The 23,493-nt window shown below is 36.0% G+C and overlaps 2 protein-coding genes across 5 annotated transcripts in view; both read left to right on the top strand.

Moving 5' to 3' along the window:
• The window catches only part of PLS1 (plastin 1), a 52,042-nt gene extending 51,031 nt beyond the window's left edge, over positions 1 to 1,011 (top strand). For all 3 annotated transcript variants that reach the window (XM_072407918.1, XM_072407919.1, XM_072407917.1), the window contains one exon: positions 418 to 1,011. In XM_072407918.1, coding sequence (XP_072264019.1) covers positions 418 to 553 — 136 coding nt within the window. In that variant the 3' untranslated portion in view covers positions 554 to 1,011. The remainder of the gene's footprint in view (positions 1 to 417) is intronic.
• A 2,553-nt stretch (positions 1,012 to 3,564) lies between these two features.
• The window catches only part of TRPC1 (transient receptor potential cation channel subfamily C member 1), a 44,404-nt gene continuing 24,475 nt past the window's right edge, over positions 3,565 to 23,493 (top strand). The window contains exons 1-7 of one of the 2 annotated variants that reach the window (XM_072407915.1): positions 3,565 to 3,830; positions 9,263 to 9,417; positions 14,750 to 14,851; positions 15,475 to 15,677; positions 17,847 to 17,978; positions 19,942 to 20,137; positions 21,897 to 22,233. In XM_072407915.1, coding sequence (XP_072264016.1) covers positions 3,704 to 3,830; positions 9,263 to 9,417; positions 14,750 to 14,851; positions 15,475 to 15,677; positions 17,847 to 17,978; positions 19,942 to 20,137; positions 21,897 to 22,233 — 1,252 coding nt within the window. In that variant the 5' untranslated portion in view covers positions 3,565 to 3,703. Of the gene's footprint in view, positions 3,831 to 9,262; positions 9,418 to 14,749; positions 14,852 to 15,474; positions 15,678 to 17,846; positions 17,979 to 19,941; positions 20,138 to 21,896; positions 22,234 to 23,493 lie in introns of those variants that run through there. The other variant, XM_072407916.1, reaches the window with a different exon arrangement.

Raw genomic sequence — 23,493 nt, 5'->3', positions numbered from 1 at the left:
CTGTCATGGGATACATATACCAATGACAAAAATAAAATGAAAAATACTACACACCAAATGAAAAATACCATACATAGCAGGTAATTGGTCAATAACATCCCCTAGGATTTACTGCAGCCATTTAGCACAAGAAGTGTGGCGTGTGCTAATTGATATAAAACAGTTTGTTGTGATTGATGTGATTACATAGCTGGACATCATGACAGGCTTAACTCTACCACTAAAAACTGAAAAATTAGTTTTAAGTGATTTGATTGTCACTCATCTTTAAATTTAGTTTATAGTAAAGATTTATTCCTATGAGTTCTGATAATTGTGTGTAATTTTTGATGCTGCCACGTCTATCTTACACAAACATTACAAATCATGACATTACAAATCATGACATCCTATGCTTTTTTTTTTATTTTTTTACAGGTATGCTATTTCCATTGCCAGAAAAATAGGAGCCCGGATATATGCCCTGCCAGATGACCTAGTAGAGGTGAAACCAAAGATGGTGATGACAGTATTTGCTTGTTTGATGGGCAAGGGACTGAACAAGTTAAAATAATGAATAAAGTCTATGCTGTGTATTGCCATTAAATGGGCCAAGTGCCTTATAATAATCCGAACTGTCCTGGTTAAAAATGTTAAAGATACAGTTCAAGAAATGTGAATACAATTATGGAAATGAAATAGATTATTTCAGCCTTCTGAAAACATATGTAATACAGAATAATGTTGAATAATCTCTGTTTATTATACCATGATTGGTCATAACCTGAATACTACTACCCCTATTTTTGTACATGGAACAGATGAAGGCGGACTTGTAACATGACTTTACAACTACCTGTCAAGACAACATAACTCCATGATTGCTTTTATGAATTGCAGAATAGAAAAACCTTAACTATATCACTTATGTTGAAAAAAACTGGTATCAAGCTTGTTAAATAAAAACAGTGAGAAAAAATATAAGATAAATGTGTTCAGTTCTACTGCAATAAACCGATGATGGTGTGGAAACATTTTCTTTTTATTCTTGAGGTTTAGCATACCCTGTTTCAGGAAACAGATTTTTACCTAACAAACTTCCCTTAGAGTAAGTTAGGGTATAGTCAGGGTAAGTAACATGTTAGGTAAGAAAAAAACTAATGCTTACAATACAGAAAAATATGTTTCTCAAAGCAAAACTTGTAATTGACTATTTATCAAATACATAATTTTTTATGCAGTTATTTGTTCCATCTGCAATTGAGTTATGGGAATTTAATTTAACTATGTGCTTTTAATGAAACAGTTTTCAGTGATTATTAATGACTCCCTATGGATTAAAATGTGATCTCCAGTCCACATAATATGAGTACATTTCCAAAGGATGAAAAATCATACAGTATTAGGATATTACAGTTTGTGAAGAATGATTCCTTCCAGTTGTTTTTTTCTGTTAACACAAAAGCTAACATATATTTATCATCTTTATGTATAAGATCATATCAGCTGACCACAAAAGGTCAGAACTGGTTATTTGAATTGAAGTTAGGAAAACCTTACTTAATATTCACTTCATTTCTAATTAGACGGTATTGAACAGAAATAACCAACCCCCTTATTGTAGCCTTCAATATGTAGTAATGAGCAAACCTCCAGCCTATCAATGAATAGTAAATGTTGGGGAAAAAGAAGCCTTTACAATGGTTTAATTATTCATTGCTAATCAAATGGAATCCCCCATGTAGGGAAAAGTCGACTGACATTTTTTCAGGTTTTCAAATAACTACAAATGCTAATCTTTCTAACCTTTATACAGCTACCCTTTATTATTTTGCAAGCCACATTTTAAATAGAAAGATATTTATATATATATATATATATATATATTTTTTTTTTTTTTTTTTTTTTTGAGGTACAGCAGCACCACTAGGTTTATCCTGTTATTACGTATGTAAATGTTCCTACTGCATTTATATGCATTTTTCTGCACTTTTACTCAAGCTTTAAAACACTCGAAAATGTCTATGACGCGTTTTCCAGCATCAAGCACTTATAAACGCAGTAAAACGCTGAAAATGCGGGAAAACGCTCCCATTGAAATCAAATTGTTTTAAAACATTGCAAGACGCACCATCTTTAACGCTCAAAAACATGCCTCAAGTAAACGTCCTGGTGTAGATTAGCCCATTGGAATGCATGGGAATTTCAAACATGGGCTTCACAGCCTCAGGTTATACGCTGGGGAAACAATCCGTGTTGACTACTGTAAACCTTAGTTAATCAGCAGCCTCAGAGACTGAGCAGGAAAACCAGCTGTAAAGAGAAATATTTTATCAAATCTTCACTAAGACAGCACCATTATCTTAGACTGGACAGGGAGCTCAGTAGTTGTGACCAAATTTGGTCAGTTATGTTCCTTAGGATTCTCTGCATTATTGCTAGAATGCAGAGAATCTCTCATTAAAGGGTCTCTTAGAAATTTAAACAGAATCTTACTTTAAACAGCTTCAAGATATTTCTTAAAAATGTTATTTAAAGGATTGGTGTACATTTAATGTTGCCTTCAACAGCACATGAAAAGAACTCCTCACCACATTATATATTTAAAAATCATTTTTTGCATTAGTGTTTTAGTTTTTTTACATGGTTCCCTTAGAATTTGGCAATTTAACTTATCATTTGTAAAGGCAATAACAGTGGCAACCTTGAGAAAGTCACAACATTGTCAAAGCAATATGGTTATTGGTAATGATCCTTACATGAGCTGGAAACATTCTCTTTATATTTGGCCTGGGGTGCGACACACACTACCTTCCTGCCATACCTTTCCCAATAACTGACATTAACTCCGCTTGTTTGTGCTTTTTATTGTTTGCTCATTTTGCATTGCTTAGGATTCTGACATATTTACATTGATCGTAGTATTAGTTCAGCTCTATTCATCCTACCTTCACTTTTTCTTCTCAGTAGTAGTGCAACAATGATAACTACACTCACTTGTGACTTTGTTTATCTTTCATTTATTGTGAGAAATGTAACACATACATCCAGCACATTCTCAGCAGAGCAATTTGACTGGGGTGTTGGTTAAACTGTTAAGGGGTCGCACCCCTTTGCAGCTAATAGCAGTTAATTCTGCAGTGGGAGCATTACTCTGCATAGTATATGAGACAATAAATATTTCAGTATACAAGGCTAATGAATTCACTGTATTTACAAACGTACACAGTAAAGAATGGAGTGATAAAGATGAGTAAGTTATTCTGCTATTACAAAGCTTTTTTAGGTTTGCTGTGGAATGGTTTGTCAGTGCTGCAGGGGTTAATCCTGGAATAGAAGAGCAGATGCCCAGTAATAATATCTGGCAGCAGCCTGTATTGTCCTGTGACAGCCATGCAAAGCAAGCTCCTGAGGGAAAGCAGTACACATCACTGACATTTAGCAGAAAGGACCAATAAACACATAGGCAAAATCCACACTGAGGCCAATGAAAATTCACTGTGCACTGCCTGATGGAGGAGAAAATCAGCCAATGGCGTTGTGTATTACATCTGAGCATCACAGACCCTTATACAGCTGGGGATTGTCATGGGAAGGGAGTAGGAGGAATGGGATGTATCAGTGAACACAAGACACACATTAACAACAAGAGGCATCCTTTTATCACTTAACCCCCAACAAAAGCACCGATTGCCATAGACTGACCCATGGGATTTCTTCAACTATGGCAGCTCTATATCAGAGCACAGATTCTTCCTCTCCAAATAAATTCTTAGCTTTAAAAGACGTCAGGGAAGTAAAGGAAGAAACCACTTTGGATGAGAAGCTCTTCTTGCTGGCCTGTGAAAAAGGTATGGTGGCTATCTATCTATCTATCTATCCATCTATCTATCTATCTATCTATCCATCTATCCATCCATCCATTATCTATCTATCTATCTATCTATCTATCTATCTATCTATCTATCCATCTATCTATCTATCTATCTATCTATCTATCAACATTAAACCTGTTAATGCATCAAGTAGTCAGTTGCATTTAGAGGAAATCCCGTTCATGTTTTTAATTTACCTAACCCTAAATGGTACCAGTTTGCGCTTTTGAGGCTATTATAACATATCTTTCTTATTACAGGTCCTCTTGAGCGTACAATGTTTTCTTTAAACTTACCCAAAGTACCATGACCTTTTCCGTTCCATCTTTCCCCAGATTGGATGCACAACCAATATATAGTTTAAAGAATGTTGAAAAATGCATGTGCTTATGAATATTTCAAACTGATTTTAACATATGCAATGTCCACAAACCAGATAAAGATAACAGTTGTGGGACTAACATAATGTAATTACCGTATACATTAAAATACATAATGACATATGTTCAGGATTCACCTGTCTGTTTATTTATATTGATTAAATGGGGTTCTGCCACTGCTGTTCTTTGGTAAATGCATCTTGATTTTTTAGATGTTGAAATAACAATCATGTAAAATGTCCCCAGGTAAACATTCAACCTGCTGCACACACATAATACAAAAGTAACTTTGCATTCAAAATAGCACCAAAGGCTATTGCTGAGCTCTTCATTAGAAAATGCTAGTTGTTTGGATGGGAAGCTTCAATGCTTTGATACTTTGAGTCACTTATACAGAAGAAGTACTGTATATAGATCAAGAACTTTGACTTTCCGGATCTGAATTCTAGTTTTTGATCAGTGACAAAAGCAAACATATAAAAACACAGAAGAAATGCGTACAATAGTGCTGTTGTATCTGCCAAAAGATTTGTATTTTTGTTCGGCCAGTCCTGGGATTTACACAATTTTGCCCCACCATGCAGCCTTGCCTGGAATGAAAGGATAGTTATTATTGATCTGCAGTTCATTAGCACTTACAGGTCTGTTCCTCTCTCAGATTGTAGATGAACAGTAAAAGGAGAAGGGAGAGACTGTTGAGCTCATCTCTCTGTCACTCTCTTCTCTCAATGTATCAGTATGCATTCTGGATTGAAGTATCACCACCTGAGATTTGATGTCAGATCAGATTAGCATATACTAACATATTATTATTATTATCATTAATATTATTATTAATAATAATAAACAGTATATATATAGCGCCAACATATTACGCAGCACTGTAATTTAAACATATATAATAAATATACACTGTATTTACAAAACACATTTTATGCTGTAATACAGAGCACCTTTAAATCTTTTGGGTCAAAATACCTGTTATTTAGCATTTTCAGAAGGAGGCCACTAATGGCAATTTCTTATTAACCTCTTGAAAAGGTGACTTTATTGCGTAAAATGTAGTTATGCTCATATAAAATGAACACAAGTGAACAATTGCTTCAGCCAGACATGATTCGGTGTCATCTTTTGTACAACATGATCTCACTGAATCAATTACAGTACACAAGGAATCCTGACCCAGTAGGAGCCCTGCAATGTTACTAATAGACACTTGTCAATGGACAATCTGGCAGCTGGAGAGCACACTTCTGAGACTGACATATATATACATGCTAAATGCTTTCTCTTATCTGAGTACAATCCCCAAGGCCCTTTGGAAACCAAAACCTGGAGATGATGCTCAGAATCATAAGTTTAGAGTCTTCTGAAGTTTTCTTGTTTCTTAGTGATTCCCAGAAAAAGACAGAAGATCGAATTTGATACCTAAGCCTGAGCTGAAGATCACGGTGGGTTAAGTTAGCTGTACATGAAAAAGTCAGGCCACACAATTTAGCATAAAGCAGGGATCCCCACATTTTTTAGACTTAGTTTTAATAAATGCATAAGTGTCAAAAGTAGAAATAAATGTCTTTGTGTTATCTGTCACTGGGAGTAATAAATGCCCTTGTGGTGGCGGGCAGGGGAGTAATAAATCCTCTAGCAGAAATAGCAGAACTAATAATTACCCTTGCATCAGTGACAATAAAAAAAACTGAACCCTATCATTGGTGTTGGTGAAAAAAAAATGTTCAGCCTGCAAGAAGTATAGAGCCTGAGCAACTGGTGTCATTGGGAGAAATACAGTGCCACAGAATTAGTATCAGTGGAATAAATATAGTGCTCCTGTACTGAATCAATGGGAAAAATATATAACACCACCTTTAGTGTCAGTGGGATAAATACAGCTTCCATGAGTCTAATATGAGTGGCAGAAACATATGCCCCACTATTGGTGTCAATGAGAATATTGTATTGGGCCTGATTTAATAAACCCCCCCAAGGCTGGAGAGGATACACATTTATCAGTGAAGCTGGGTAATCCAGCAAAACTGGAATTGATTTCTTAAAAGTAATTTGCTATTTGTTAGCAAATGTTTTCTATTCTGGACCAGATCCATTCCAGCTTAGCTGAATCACCCAGCTTCATTGATGAAAGTATATCCTCTCTCCAGCCTTGGAGAGCTTTAATAAATCAGGCCCATTGTCCTTACATTGGTGTCAGTAGGAGAAATACAGTGTCCTAGCATTGGCATCAATGGAAGGAATATAGAGCCAGAGGACTAGTGCCAGTAGGATAAATATAGTGCCCCTGATTCATCAATGAAATCCACGCTCGCTGGAAGTGCGAACGTACGCGCGGCCATCGATCGCGGATTACCGCGGTCCGGACTCGAGTGACGGCGTACGATTTCGGATCGCGAATACGAATGCGCGAGCGATAATCCGATTCTGTTTGATGAATCAGGGGCAGTGTCCTTACATTGGTGTCAGTGAAAAAAATCTATTTTCCCTACATTGGTGTCAGTGGGAATGGGGCTGATGTCAGCGGAAGGAATATTTAGGCCTAGAATTGTGTTGGTCAGATAAATATAATGCCTTTACATTTAATAATACTGTGTAATAATACATTTGGTGTCATTGGGATGAATAAAGTGCCTCAGCATTGGTGTCAGTAGGATAAATTTAGTGCCTTTACATTGGTGTCAGTTGAAGGAATACAGTCCCAAACATTGGTAGCAATGGGAGGAATATAAAGCCGAAGGACTGATTTGAGTGGAATTTAACTGTGTGAAGGTTTCATATTCTGGGCTGGTCCTCATGGGGACATCATAATTGACACCCGCTACCACTCTTGTAATTATTGGTTCCCCAATCCAGCTTGAATGAGAAAGCCCTTCATGCAATATGACAACCAGGATCCTGCAATTGGCCTTTGGACTTTAGTATGGGTATTGCTGCTCTAAAGACAAACCGTTTTGGTTAATTTTGGATACAGTATTTAGTAGACTCCTGTCTCGGTGTTCCTCATGGGATAATTTTATCGGCCCCAGTAGTGTTGGTAGAATTAAAAGTTTTAGTTTATTTTAGTTCTAGGGCAATTCAGTTGAACTGGTTCAAAATTTAGGAATTTTAAATGTTCTGAATCTGAACACCTCTGAAGCCAATGGGAAAAAAATGTCTGGTGGATTGTTATGATATCTAGAGGATAATTATATCAGCTAAATGCACAAAAATGGCAAAAGAAGCCCCCCAAATGTATAAGAAACATTGCGCTAATAAAAAGGGGACAAATATTTACAAAAGCGGGAAGAGGCAATTTATTGCAGCTTACAGAGAAGGAATCATTTTTTTTCTTACTTCTTTAAATTTCATCTTTAAATGTACAGCTTAGTCAAGCCCAATTTTTGTTTTCAAGGCAATACAGTAAAAAAAACTTCAGACCTTTTTGAACTGTACAAACTGTATAAATACAAATATTTACTAGGCTGGCCTTATTTTTGTGATGCAATAAAGAAATAACAGCCCTCCTGACAGCAGCAAGCATTACAGTTGTAATGCAATGTAATACGAAGAGCAGCAACAGCATGGCTCACAAGCATTTTATGTGTGCAGACAATGTTTTATATTACTATACCGTATATTATGCCAAATCTCTTCATATGGCATATGAAATTACTACACAGCTAACATAACTCTAGCTATTGTACAATCCCTCTCAGAATGTCCCTGTAAATGAGTCTAGAAGCTCATAGGTGTCTATGTAAGTAGATAATTTGCTTTGGACCTCACTATTACAGAGAGAACATCAAATTCTATATCTAACCAATCAATCAAAGATGCAGAATGCTTTTAAATATGACTGGAAACCAAAGTCTTTACACGTTTCAATCCTGTTTATCTCAGGACTCAAGGTAACAAATAAATATTCATAGTGTAGGAATGTTCACCTGCTTAATTTTTTGTGGTCTAAAAAATAGGGTAATAGCTAAAATCGGACCTTCTTCACTATCTCCAAATGCTTTATTATTATCTATTATTATTTATTTATTATCTCCATGCATGCTTTAATAATGTAGAGATATAAATTCTAGCCAAAACTAAAACAGCACGCTGCAGGTCTAAGCCAGAAAATAAATTCAGACTTTACAAGATTCCACAGGTCACTGTTCATACCACAAGTCACAAATACAATATAGGAGTATATTTAGATTGTGCTGTATTGCCGACCAACCAGCCACTAATCCTAGGAGTCAGCATAGCGGGTTCTGTTGTGGCATAACAAAATCCCCAAACTACAAATGATACAAATATTTTCCTTGCTTTAGAACTTGCAAAGGGTTAATGGCCTGTTACGATCACTGTAATGCTTTTTACAAAATAAATCCATATTTAGTTTTCTATACTGCTTATATTTGTAGAGATTATGGGAAAATATTTTTAGATATTCATTTATAACCAGCATTATAGGAACCAGAGGACCAGAGAGATAAGAAATCAACACAACTTTTTTTTTTTCTTTCCAAAATAGAAAGGATACAAAAGCAACTTCTTTCACATTGAATCAGATCCTCCATGCACTAAATGTTTCCCAGGCAACTATCACACTGTTCTGCATGTTCTATGTCTGCCATAATTCTCTCAGATACAGCCTACTCATGGCTTGACAATTGTGTCTGCTCCTGTATGTTATGGCTCTGTTTTTGGTGTAGGATCTGTCTGGTGTGTACCAGCATAGTAACTATCCATTGTCCTATTGTGGTATCAGACTGCAACAGATTTATAATTAGAGGAAGCTTTATTTTAGGTTTTATTTTGCTGCACTATTGTTTAGCCACAGACCTAATGAATCAGAAAAAAATTAACAACATATTTTTTTAGTTTAATGGAGAGACTGGAATATTCAGAAGAAACAGTGGCATGTATACATACAACCTCATTCATATAAGATCCTATTGTACTTGAACCAAAGGCTTCATAACTGTAAGGCCATTACTGTAATATTATAAACAATAATAAAAACAGTACTAATCTCTTCTTTTCCAGGTGACTATTATATGGTTAAAAAGCTTCTGGAAGAAAACAGTGCAGATGAGCTGAATATTAATTCAGTAGATGTCTTAGGAAGAAATTCTATTACAATCGCCATTGAGAATGAAAACTTGGAAATACTACAACTCCTTCTAGATCATGGCTGCCAGGTACATTCCATAGTGTTGTGCATGTTATCTATGAGATACTTCCATTTGCCTTGGCAGTAGTTTAGACATTCCTATCTCTTCATGTAAACATCTAGTATTGTTATAAAGAAAGCTCAGCAAATTGTGATAATATTTATACCAAACAGTTTTAAAGTGCACAACTGCTCAGTTGTATATATACTGTTGATTTGAAAATGATGTAAAACAGAAAAGGCATTAAGTTCTCTATAATTATCAGGATTTGTGCCTTACTTTAAAATATTTGTTTGTTCCTTGTACACATCAGCACTGTATATTATATTAGGACCTCATAAATAAAGGTTATTATTAATATATGCTGGCTCTGGTTTAGGTGAAAGCTTCTTGTGTTATATATTTGTTCCCAATAATTTGTTTTAATCCACATGGTAAACTATCATGAAACTTAAATCCTTTCAGCCTGATTTTAATTTATCTTGTCATTTCAAATATTTAAATAACAATTATAATGAATAATACATTCTGTATAATTGCCATACAAGCAAGTTCATAGTTTAATATTTACATTTCTCTCCTTTTTCTGTAATCTCGCCTTTATTCTACTAAAACTGTCAAAAATGAAAACAATGGCAACTGTGACATAACACAAGTTTATTTCCCATACGGTGTGGATAAAGAGGGGCTCCAGTTTTATTCTGCATGTGTGATGAGTTCAGTGCACACACAAAAGTAAAATGGTATACATCCTTAACACGTAATAACACTATGGTAGATCTAAAGGTAATCTGAGATGTAGGTTTTTCTGTTTTTGTACTTTTAGCAGGCAATCCTGGTGACTTGTAGAAAAATAATAGGTAATTATGTATGCAGGGAACAGAACCAGACAGGAATATGCACTGAGTTTTAATAAAATGCTTGGAATGTATTTAAATGACCTATAAGGGATATCTTTTTCTCAGCAAAAGTGGAAGTAAAGAATAGGGATCACACTGTAAAGGTAACTGCAGTAAGGCCGAATGTACAAGTGGTTGCAGGCTTTGTGTGAAATGTGTTACCATGCGGTATTGTCCATACACTTAAATGTACTTTTTTCTGTGTAATTTCAATGTTGGCATATTTTGTACATAAATACCATCCTTTTATCTGTACAAACCCCACTTCACCATGTAAACAATATTATCCATATAACCTTCATCATTATTTCCACTTATGTATTTCCCCTGACCGAAAATACTAAGCGTGTAAACCACTGCAGATCCACTCCCCACAAAAGTACAGGGACTCACACATGGTCAAATAGGAAACAAAAGACAGAACACTTACACCTCACTTTCATTTAACTTAACCTTTCTGAAACATAATATATTTTATATATCTTACCCAAAGTAAGATGGAAATCATTAAAGGATGTGCTATAAGAAGGTCATCTAAACATTGTTAGTAACAATAAATTAAAAATAGTTGTCCATATTCAGATGTTAGACTATTCTAATCAGACAACAGACCTGTAAATATTAAAATAGTTAACACCTGTGGGGTGTGTACTGGCTACCGATGGAGAAGGCCTTGCTTTTCTGAGCCCCTGACCCTTCATTCCCCTTTAGAGTGATCCGGGTTGTTAAAATATTTCCTTTTTTGGCTGTATGTGTGCTCTGTTTCATGAGCTTTGGCATCCCCAAAACACTGCGAAATGGTGAATGAACTGAATAAGTATCATCAGGAGGACCAGGAGGTCCCTGAGTCAGAGCCTACTTTGCCTGTGCTGGTGATCTTTCTTGACACTTTCTCAGTGCAGGTGGATATTTCTCAGACCAGTATTAGGATTTGGCAAATTTCTACTACTACCAAACCTAAGGAAGCGCAGTTGGATGTTTCATTAGGATTTCCAAACCTTATTTGGCCATGTGTCAGGATTTCCAAGCTTCACATGACCATGGCCAATATGCACAGGATAGATGTCAGTTGAAGGATTTTGTTCCATTTGTCAGCACAAATGTTGGGCAGCTGCAACAACATGCCAGTCTACTTCAAAAGCAGCCCAACGATCATGAAAATTGTGTCTGATGTATGAATATCAGAATGGTGGGCCTTCCAGAACACTCTTTGATTGCTACCATTCATGCTACAGCATCACCTGCACCCCTGTAGCCTTGAATTTTCCCACATTCTCGGCATTCTCTGCACAAAAACTGAGGCTATGTACAGCTGAAGGAGATTGTGGAGTAGGTGCTGCAGCCAATCTACAAATTGTTCAGTCCTGTCCTGCAATTGTCTGTTGGTCCTTTTTAAACCTCTCCAGTTCCAGATTCAGGTTGCTGGATCCTCAGTGCACTTCCTGCCTTTCTGCCAGCTAGTCGTCTGTTTAAAGTTTCTGTGTTTGACCTTGACCTGTTACCAGACCTCCCCTTTCTTGCTCTGACCTCGGCCAGTCAAGTTAACTCGACTTGACTTGCTGTTTTCTGTCCTTATCACCATTCCCTAGCTGAAGTCTTCTAATCAATGTCACCCGCTGGTGGGGAGAGCCAAGACCTGGTGACCTCTTGCAGCAAAGTAGTCCGGTGGCCACTAGAGTCACCGGCCCATCACCCTTTGCAGGGTGGACTGGTGAAGACCCGGTGGTCACTTAGATTCCGCGCCTCAGGTAATCCCATGTCACCTACCAGAGGGAGGCAACCATTAACAACAGATAACCTTTAACTCTCTATTTGCTGGGCATTTCTGCGTGTCTAAGACACTAGATCTTTTCAAACAATCCTTCGGGTTACAAAGATATGCCAAAGGATTGTAAGTCCTTTATATCATACTGTCCTACATGTGCACACTCCAAGTTCCTGCTTGAAGCCAGTCTCGCAGAATCCATTTGGTTGTAGGACCCCCTGTAGGACCCATGGAGATCCATGAAATAATCCCCTTTGGAATGAATAAATATACTGTTCATGGCTTTATTTAATTCCACTGCAAAGCAGTTTAGTCTGCTTACTTCATTTCCATGTCACAATTTTCCTCACTTCTCAAAAGATTCCAGTTGTATGAGGTGCAAATAAAATAATTTCTTGATGCTTTCTTCAGCACGTTATGATTCAATCCCCTCAACAACAATCTGTCCCCCAGCAGAGCGGCTTCTTTCACAAAATTAGATTCCTTAGAACAATGTTGGCACAGTTGCAAATATTGTTCATAATGTAAACTGCTCTTAGGAGGTGTTGGGTTTGCACTTGCTGGATACAAGATCATATTCCCAACTGTTTCCTTACAATATATAGTATATAAAGTGCTCCCTAATGTAAAATTCTGCTGTCCTAAAATAAAGATCTTGAAAAATAAAGATTTGTCATAATCACAGTTTAATGAGAACTGTAATTTTTTGTATCAATAAATATATTCGTGCAGTCTACCTTAAGTTGAAAATGTAATCATTGCAGCCTGCCAAGAGATAATATAGGACAAATACATGGACAGGGATTCATTACACTCATGTTCCTTCAGGCACAGATTAGGGTACTATAGGGAATATGTCCCCATTGCTATGCCTTGCAACTGGAGATCTTAGTGTGGGTAAGACATTTAAGATATATTAGACTGCAAAATTATTAAGTTTGATGAAAATATTTAAAATCTTTTAAACGTTTTTTTTCACCCATGATAAGCATTTGTGAATAGGGAGGGTGGGAGTGGGAGGGAGGTAGAAGTGCTTTGTCTTTTTGTCCTCATTAGTTCTGCACTTTCCCACTTTTCCTGTACAACCTGAGGCCATATACTTTTGTGGGACTGCTTTACACTGTACTTTGGTAAGGATAATATTAATAGTATTCACATATGTGTAGGGAAAGTGATGAATAATATATGTCACAATGTTCACAGATGACTCTATTCAACCCGTGAAGATTTGGACTCTCCTGTCCTCTCTTTGCACTCTACTGCCTATGAAACATGCTGAGATTTAACAATAAACTAACTTGCAATGACAGTCATTTTTACAGTAAATGTAAATATAAACATATAGCCTAACGCTAATGTCTTATCCAACCCCTACCCCAATTTCCCAACTGTTTAATGATAACCTACAACCTAGCTGCAAAGTCTAACCCTAAGCCAAATGTGGAACACTGCAGCTTTTTTATTTTGGAGATTACAGTATGGTTAAAGCTTGTGTTAGATGCTTATTGTTGTCTAGGAAGCTTTCCTGTCCTGAATATGTAATAGTAAATGAATAAAAATGTGCCCAAGGCTAGCAGAAATACCACCTGTGTTCGCTCATTTGCTAAAACACGTGTCTACAGTTAAAGATTTCCCGTCTATTCCTGTTTAAGTAACAGCTGTAGAAAACTTGTCACTAGTTGGGACTAATTCAAAATAAAACTCTGACAGAGAGTTGGCTAACTGGAGGATTATAGTATGGCCATACATCATCTATATTCGTACAGGCTATTCAACAATATTTTTAACTCATATTTTATTACTTTCTGTTCCATTCCTCATTCTTACTTGCTCTGTCTGTTCATCATTCACCACTGTGTTCTTTTTCCACAAGTGCTGCCATTCTGGGGGTTGCAGGGTTTCTCCTATACTAAGTCCTGACGATGTCAGGTCTCTAGAGTTCAATCGTCAGGGCTGTTTGGTAAGTTATAGATGGCTGTTCAACCTTTTTGCATTTGGCCAGGATTTGCTGTTAGTACCAATCCTTTTTATTTTGGGTTCTCCAAGTTAGGCAAAACTATTTACACACATTTATGTGTTCATTCAGAGTCTGAAACTTTATGGTTTACAGGATAAAGTGAATAAATTTAATTGGAAAAAGCATTTGCCTATATTAACCTTTCACTAAGATTGCAGTCCAGAATTTTGCAATTCTCTTCAAGACAAATCGCTGGGTAGTGTAAAACTGATAATTTGAATCTAACTGTGGTAGGTGACCTGGTGCTGGGTCAACAGTGAATACAGAGAAAAAGAGTGAAAACCATTATCAGCAATCTTCCAAGATCATAATAGGCTAAGTTTCCAGGCACTTTTGACAAGTAATAAATATGAATAAAGAAAATATAGTGGTACTGCATCATAAACTGCACAGAAATTTAGCAACTTTAGCATTTTCTTTTTCAAATGCTAGCGCAACTTTAGCATTTTTTATTTTTTGATTGAGGGTTTAGTTATTTCTTAGTTTAGTTATTGAGTGGGGTTATGTTATTTCTTAGAAAGAATGCATACTTAGTACACACGCATGAAAAAGATTTTGATGGAAATAGGTTTTTATCATATCATTTTATATTCAATATTTATGGCCTTTAATTTGTTTAATATAATGTCCCGAGTTTTTGACTTCTCCTGGTGACTATTAACTTTCTGTATTGACTAGTCCACAGATGCCCTGCTGGTGGCAATTGATTCTGAAGTGGTAGGAGCTGTGGACATCTTACTGAACCATCGTCCAAAATGGTCTACAAGACCAACTATTGTGGTAAGAACCAGACATTATATTGCTGTACTTCAAGTTAAAGAAAGCTAGGTAAACACAAAAAAACAAGGAGTTATCCTCAAGGCCCGTATATTATCTACTGAGGGCCATGCATATTTCCAGAAAAAAATTAAAGCATTTTAGTCAATATTATTAGGTTATACCATTTCTTCTTGGAAATTGTGCTATAAACTGCTTCCTTAAGTGTTCAGCTGCTAAACGATGTAAAGATGTAAAGCTTTATAATTAACATTTGAAATGTAAAAATGTATTGAAAATGTAAAAAGTCAAATTAGTTCTCTATTCAGTGAAATATTTCTAAGTCTGTGTTATTGTAAAAGCTGGTCTATGAGCAATATCTTCATGGTGTACTGCCAAGTGTTCTAAAAATGGACAGGGTATTATCCCCTGGGAGAACCAGCACTGGAATCTAATCATAATTTTCTTTACTATGGCAACAAACTGAACTCTAGCATGAAAAAAACTATTAAGTGTTTGCACTTGTACTACCAATAATGTGCAGTACCATTAATATTCTTGATTTCCAACTTACAAAATAAAAAAAATAGCATATATAGTTAAATGTACAACATTTTAAACACATTGTATCATGTTTTATTCTTTAGAAACTCATGGAGCGTATACAGAACCCAGAATATTCTACTACCATGGATGTGGCCCCTGTCATTTTAGCTGCTCACAGAAATAACTATGAGATTCTAACAATGCTTCTAAAACAGGATGTGTCTCTCCCAAAACCTCATGCTGTGGGCTGCGAGTGTACCCTGTGTACCGCTAAGAACAAGAAGGACAGTCTAAGGCACTCCAGGTCAGGAACGACACATGGTTGCTGGAGTTTGGCGATAAAAAGAGTAAAAGTTAAAACTTTTTAGCAGTTCTTACCAGTGCAACTACATTTTCTAGATATGTAATATGATAGGACAAATGACACTCAGAAGCCAACATTTTAGAATTAATTGGTAGCTGCATGTTGTTCAGGTTCTGAAAGTCTAGAGTGGTATTACTTTCAGGCTTTGTTAGATTGAAAGGAGGTTTAGAAGAAGATGACGTTGTTAGTAGAGGTCCCAGATTTCGGAGTCAGCAAATTGGTTATCCAAGAGGCTAATTAGGTGATTAAAGAGGATAACATGGTTGTTGGCCCTTGAAATAGAAGGAAGATGATTGTGTTGTGGGTCATGGTTACACTGGAATATCTGGCATGGAAAGAGTGTGATTTGTACCCTTTTCTCAGGGGAGTGAAGTAAAGTCATACATCTTCTCTAGCTGGAGCTAAAATAGGAGAAATAGGATACTCAGTAGTTTTGGTTTAGTAAAATGGAGTATTGCGTGTTAGATTGATAGTAAAAGTTTATTGATTCAAGGCTTTTTCTAGAACAAAAATCCGGAATTTACAAGATTTCTTACGTAAGACTAAGTAAAACTGCTAAAACATCATTTTGCGTAGATCTTTTTAAAATAATAATGGCATATACTGAAAACTGAGTAAGGCTGAGTAAGGCTCCCTGTACGAGAGGGCAGATCAGACAGCTAATAGGTAAATGGGTTATACCCATGAAGTTTGGGACCCTTCTGGGAGGCCATGGCTGTGAGGTAATTGTTGCCTGGGGGTTGTATACCTGTAAACTCTGACTGAATGTTAAGGGGCCTGGCAGATCATTTTTTTCACTGGTGCTTCGGCAATTCTTTTACTAGAGAGACAGTTAGTGATGGTGCTGTTGTGAGCTCCAATCAGGAGACCGCCTTACAAGATTAAGTTATATTAATTTTTATTCATGGAAGCTTGTAAAGATCAAGTAATAAATGTATATTTCATGAGGTGTGCTGCTACAGGCATCTGTTTTCAGTGGTAAGTTGTAGTATTGCAAATATTTATAGAAGGTCAGGTAAATTACTTCCCAAACAGAAAAATGATGATTGTTGACTCTATTCCAATGAACCGAGAAAGATGTTTTTATAATTTTTTGCATTTATACGACTAGTGGGAATGCTTTGTGCCACTGATCATTCAGCTTCAATTAGATTTTGTATGTTGTCATGGGGGATCAGTAACTGACATAGAATCCTTGGGGCCCATGTGCAAAAAAAAAAAAAAAAAACAATGTCCCTTTTCATGTTCAATGTTGATATATTTGCATCTGTCTACAGAGGGATCAGGCAATTAGCAAACGAAAGACGGTTTATTGTCCATTCTAATACACAATGTCCATGAATTACCCCCTGAATTAGAGCTTTTTGGGGTCAAGTCAACAACAGTGCATTCTGCCCCAATCTGATAGAGTGCTTTGCAAAAATGGTACTCTTCAAGTAATAAAACAAAATAGATATTGTATGAAGACATCTCATATGAAATACATTTAAATATAATATTATGCAGCATTGAATCTCTTTCATTTTTAATAAATATGCATGACACTGAATATGCATGCGCTGGGAGCTGTGTGTCAATCAAAGGGGGAAAACCTCCCCCATAGTGATGTCATTGTGATGCAGCCCCGTCCACTCTCCCATCGCAGATCTAAGCATGCGATGGGAGAGTGGGCGGGTTATGTCCAGGGACACAGACGGTTGGCGACCGCTGCTCTAGAGGTAACTAGAGATTCCTTGAGCAATGAGCAGTTCATGAGTCCTAGGTCAGTATAGGTGACACCCATGATCTTTTTGGCCATTTGTATAGGTGACAATCTTTCCACACGCCAGGAATGCATGTGGCATTTTTCTTACTGACCGCCACACTAATGTACAGTAAGCTGTGGATATAATAATTTTAGTAGGGCCCTCATGAAGACCTGAAAATAATGGGTAAAAATAATAGAAAAAGCCTTAAAAAGAAAACCTAAACAGCCAACTTAGCAGCCACCAATAGGCTAGAGTATGTTACATTTTTATTTTGGGGTTTGCATACACTTTAAGGTAATATTTAAGACAATAATATGGATAATGTATAACCTTATTCTAAAACAAAAATGTTTTCTTCAAGGTTTCGACTTGATATTTATCGGTGTTTGGCCAGTCCAGCATTGATTATGCTGACAGAAGAAGATCCTATATTACGAGCATTTGAACTCAGCGCAGACTTGAAGGAGCTTAGTCTTGTTGAAGTGGAATTTAGGTAAGGTATTAGAATATATTATTGTTCAATTCAATGTTTTTCTCTCTTAGACGTTGTTGATTTAAGTCCGTAGTGTATAATTTGATTGATTCATTTATTGAAATATTAGAAGTTTTAGTGCCTCAAAACATATAAAAGAACATTTATATATATGTACTAGCTTTCATCGGATTGGCAATCAGCAAGAGTAACATTAGGGAGAGTGGGAAAAAATATGGCCACCAGATTTGCTGGGAAAATGGAAGAGGGGGTAAGGTCAAGGTCAAGGATTCCAATAATTTATTAACAAGTTTATGTTCCAAGCCATTTGGCCATATTCATTTAAATGTGACACGTTAATTCAATCAGCAACTTTCCTTAAAAAAACCTATTGCATAGTAAGGCTGCAGCATTGCAACAAAGTTAATACAGAAATCAATAAAATAATATGCTTGGAATATTTTCAAAATGCAAAATGCATTTTTTATTTTTTATTCAAAAAAGAAAATTAAATTTGGTTATACTGTTATCTGTAGGCCACTTATATTTTCTTTTGTTATCTGTAGGCCATTTATAGTTATAGGTTACAAGCAATTAAATGTGAAAGAATAGTTAATATAAACAAATATGTTAATTAATATAGGTAATATAAATTAAAGTTCTAATTAAGAAGGTTTTTTTCTGTGTGCCTTGCCTCTCCATATCACTGACTGCCCCATCTGTTCAATGTTTTGCATGTTGGGGTTCACCAAATTACATAAGTGATTTACCATGAAGGTACCATGAAGGGAAAAAAGCAAGCTATGCTGAACTCTAAGTGGAACAACCCCACCAACATATACCTTATTGTCAGTGGGAAACATTTCTGTGATTCCATCTGGTGTCCAAATCAAGAAGCATTCCCTGGTCTCTGCATATTCTACCAAAACCCACAGAGAAGTTAGAAAACCTTCCTCCTGGAAAGCCTTGATTATGATGATAACTGAGTTCCAATTTTTCTGTTTGTCGTTCTACCATTTTATTCACACACAATTCTCCCATGTAATTGTTGCAGTTGATGGCTGCATCTGAACTCCCAATTCCCCTTAACGCCTAGACACTAGATCCATAAATAGATGAACCTTACAATAGTAACAAATGACAGTATGCTCTTCTGCAACCAAGTTCGCAATCTTACTTGCACACTTCAAGATCTCAAGTCACAAGAGGAGATTGTGATAGATTATAATATTATTATTAATATTATAATGCATGGGCTTTGCATATAAGTGAAAAGCTGGCAGCTATAGATATTTTTTTTTGAAATGTTCAATTTTCACAAAATTCAGTTTGGCTAAACATCATTGGGGTGGTAGACAGAATAGGTGAATCACATTTGTGGACAACAAGAGGTGAAAAAAGATTATATATTTTTCTATGTATCTACATATTGGTACATAAATATACACTCTTCTCCATTATATATTCATTTTCATCCTTTATTTGTCTGCAAAGTGCAGGAATGCTGCACTTTAGAAAGTTTTAGAAAAACTTCTAAAATTCCATGTTGCTGAAATATGTAATTCTCTGGCAGAAATGTTTTATTAAAGTACATTTTAGGTCCAATCTTAAGAGAGTATTTTAATTTCATTCGTATCCCATTGATTGGCTCTGTCTTTGGGAAATCACGCTGTTTATGTATGTTGTCTTGTTTAATTTCAGAAGTTCAAATACATATATTAAATATTTCAACATCTTTGGTATGATCAGTAATTGACCTGTCAGAAAAAACTTCCAGTTGGGTGTTGTAAACTGAAATCTTGGTTTGATTTGATACATTTGTGAATTTTCGTTACTTTTTACAGCATTTTTTTGAACATGAACTAGTCTGTTTTGTTCTGCAATATATAAATGAAAACTATGTCTATGGGAGGGGACAAATGTAGACAACAAGAGATTTACTGTATGGAGAAAATATCATGTAATACTCAGCTGTACTTTCCAGGAATGATTATGAAGAGCTTGCCCAAAAGTGTAAAACCTTTGCAAAGGATTTGCTGGCTCAGGCTCGGAACTCTCGGGAGCTTGAAGTTATCTTGAATCATCAGTCCAGTGATGAACCAGTGGACAAAAGAGGGCTTCTAGAGGAACGCATGAATCTAAGCCGATTGAAACTGGCAATCAAGTATAACCAGAAAGAGGTAAGTTCACCCAGTGAATAAACACAATCAGTGTAAACAGTACATTATAAAATATAATGACAAATATGCAACTTGCATGCGCATTACAGTAGATCCAAACACTAATATGATGGCATTTAGTTTGCTGAAGAGCTGTCTATCATAAACAATAGCCATGTTTCTTTTTCTTTTCCTGATCTTTTTTTTATTATCTTTCTGTCTACATCCACTCGCTTCAACATCAGCTACATTCCATTGCTATTGGCCAGCTTTCTAATACTGACAACCATGGACCATGTCTGTGCAATGTATACCGGCACAGCCAATTGTAGTCTCCAGTATGGTAAGGGTAGGGACAGTATAGGCACATATCTGAGAGATAGTTGTCACCTTATAACAGGAGGTACTCAAAAAAGGGGCAGAATAAAAATACTCTTTACCTGAAAGTTTGTATTATAGAAAGAAACAACAAAACCAGAAACTACAATAAAGCTGGTTTATAATCTGCTTATTTTTTTATCCCCCCCCCCCAATCAACATGTTAATAAAATAAATAAATTAAATATTATTTGCATTTATATGCAATACTGGAGGATCTTGAATATTGGAAGTAATCAGTGGGAGGATTTACATAGCTTCCTAAAACAAAATGCTATAGTAATGCCTGATGGTGCTGAGCCATAAAAGTCAAACTTTAGTCAATCTTCTGTTTGAAAAGCTTGCTTTAGTGCAAGGTCTAGAAAATATTGATATTTTTAGATCAGCATAACAGCAAAATAACTAGTATTTTCAGAAACAAAAAAGATCAGCAACAATCTACTGTTTTATTCATTAGAACAATTTATTGATGTGCCTTTTTAAATTTTTGGAGCCTCAGTTGCTTTATGGTCAAATCTGATCCTCAGGGCAACATTATGAGCTCAGTTGTGCTACTGAAAATGTTTGTGCTTGCAACTGATCACTAAACGGATATGACAAATAGTTTCCATGGAAAAAACTTATGTACACATGTCAGGTGATTGAGATGAACGGTCATGCTTGAAAATGTATAAAGCAGTTCCAAGACACCACGTCACATTGATAAATGGCTGATTTTGAATGACCACTGTGCATTGCTTTGAAAGGGGAGCACAGCACAATGCAGGGTCCTCTCCTTCTTTTGTGTCACTGTCTGTTTCTGTCTGTCATTTACAATCCCTATTTATGTACAGCTCTGCGTAAAATGTTGGTGCTATATAAATCATAGTTATTAATAATAATAATAATAATAATATTAATAATAATAATTGTAATAATAATAATGCTGCTCTCCAATCCCCCACTCTCCATTGAACACAATGGTGCTGTTTGTACAGTGCTGGTTCGTTCATTACTGGAAATGTTTGGATAAGATTGTTTCCAGTGACACTCATCTCACGCCTGTACACACCTTATGGTGTGTTTTGATGCATTAGGTCTATTCATATGAATAGGTTTCCTTAATGCAATACAAATTAATGCACAACATCCTGCACAATAATGTTTGTGTTACTGCATGCTGTGTGTGTATCATTGCAGTTGTCTGAATAGGCTCTGACACTAAAACTAACACTTTATGTGGCTGGTTGATGATTTGCATATGATAACCAGTTTTCTTGAAAACAAATTTTGAAGGCCTATTCAAGAATTCAGAATAGCATTAGGAATGAATGTCATTGCAATGTGCAAATACATGTAATGTAGATGTTACACTGCAAAAGTATGTAAGTATATCAGCCTATTTCTTTTCCTTTTTTTTCAGTTTGTATCCCAGTCCAACTGTCAGCAGTTCCTCAACACTGTCTGGTTTGGGCAAATGGCAGGCTATAGACGAAAACACACCTGCAAGAAGATACTGATTGTCCTGACTGTGGCCATATGCTGGCCGATTCTGTCCTTGTGCTATCTCCTCGCCCCAAAGTCACAGGTTGGACGCATGATTCACACCCCTTTCATGAAATTTATTATACATGGAGCCTCTTATTTCACATTCTTGCTACTTCTCAACCTGTATTCCTTAGTCTACAATGAGGACAAGAAGAACACAATGGGGCCAGCTTTAGAAAGAATTGATTATCTGCTCATTATATGGCTCATTGGTAAGTAGAGTATAAACATTTGTAAGTCAGTGAAATTATTTTTTGGGTGTAGAACAAAAATTAAAAATTAGGTTTTAGTTTTACTCAGTTATTATGTATTTAATTCCTATTGCTTCAGTTTGGTATATTTGTAAAAATAAAAATTGGACAGTAAAGATTATATGCTGTTGGCCAATTTATAGTTTTTATCCATCAAATTGATTTTGGAGTATCCAAAGCAATAGTATTCAAAAGAAATATACCTAGAATTGTGTTTTTAATTTTTTTTACATTTATTTTGTTTGTGTACTTGGACATTTGTTTGCATCAGAACTTCTTGTATTTCTAATTTAGTCAATAGGCATGTAGAAGCAGCCTGGTGCAGTTTAGATGGAGGCCAGCAACAGGCCAGATGGAGCTCAGCGCTAGAGATGTTCAAAATTCTGCAATTTCTATTCAACAGCATTTTTAATTAGCATTGTTTAATTAGCATTTAATTGGCATACGTTTTGAAACAAACAAAAGAAACAAAACAGTTTCTACGTTAAAAAATCTTCCATTCCATTATACAACATGTTTAAATGTACATGCATGTGAACTTTCATCTATGTTTCTTGGAACAAAGTTTGCTTTTTCAAAGATGCCTACAAAATCATTGTGTACTTAAATTGATTTGATATTCAGTAGGTTAATATACAGTTATCAAATGTGATCAATCAGTTTTCATACATTGTAAAATATTTCCTGGGTTGCACTGTAGTAATGACTTCCAATAAGGTGCTAACCAAATCCTGATTTTTTTTCCAATATCCTTGCTTCTGATCATTTCAAAGTGAGTTTTCACCGTATTCACTAAGTGAAGTATTTATTGCAGAGCCATTGTTCATAGTCAGAACCCCATATTTATCACCACAGTGGCGTATAATCAGAATTTTGTTGCACTTAAATCAGTAATATTTTGTGATATGTAATGTCTTAACTTTAAGCATTATTTGGTAGACCACAATGGGTCATCACATTGCCCTATTATTAGAGGAGGATCAGCCTGCAATTAATCCAACAGAACTATACAGTAAAAAAGTACCATTTTTGTGGGATTAATACATGTATCTGCAGGGCCTCATTAATCCTCAGGCCCAACTTAATCCAGGAAATTCTTCAACTATTTTATCAACATTGAAGAATCCTTCTTTCACAGCCTACCAAACAGGTGATGCTCTTCTTCCACTGATCCCCGTAACAAAGGGACCCTTCTAACAATCTAAAGGGCAAGGAAATGTT

Source organism: Pyxicephalus adspersus, chromosome 4, assembly GCF_032062135.1.
Source record: "Pyxicephalus adspersus chromosome 4, UCB_Pads_2.0, whole genome shotgun sequence".
Taxonomy (NCBI): Eukaryota; Metazoa; Chordata; class Amphibia; order Anura; family Pyxicephalidae; genus Pyxicephalus; species Pyxicephalus adspersus.
This window is presented reverse-complemented; position numbering and strand designations above follow the sequence as displayed.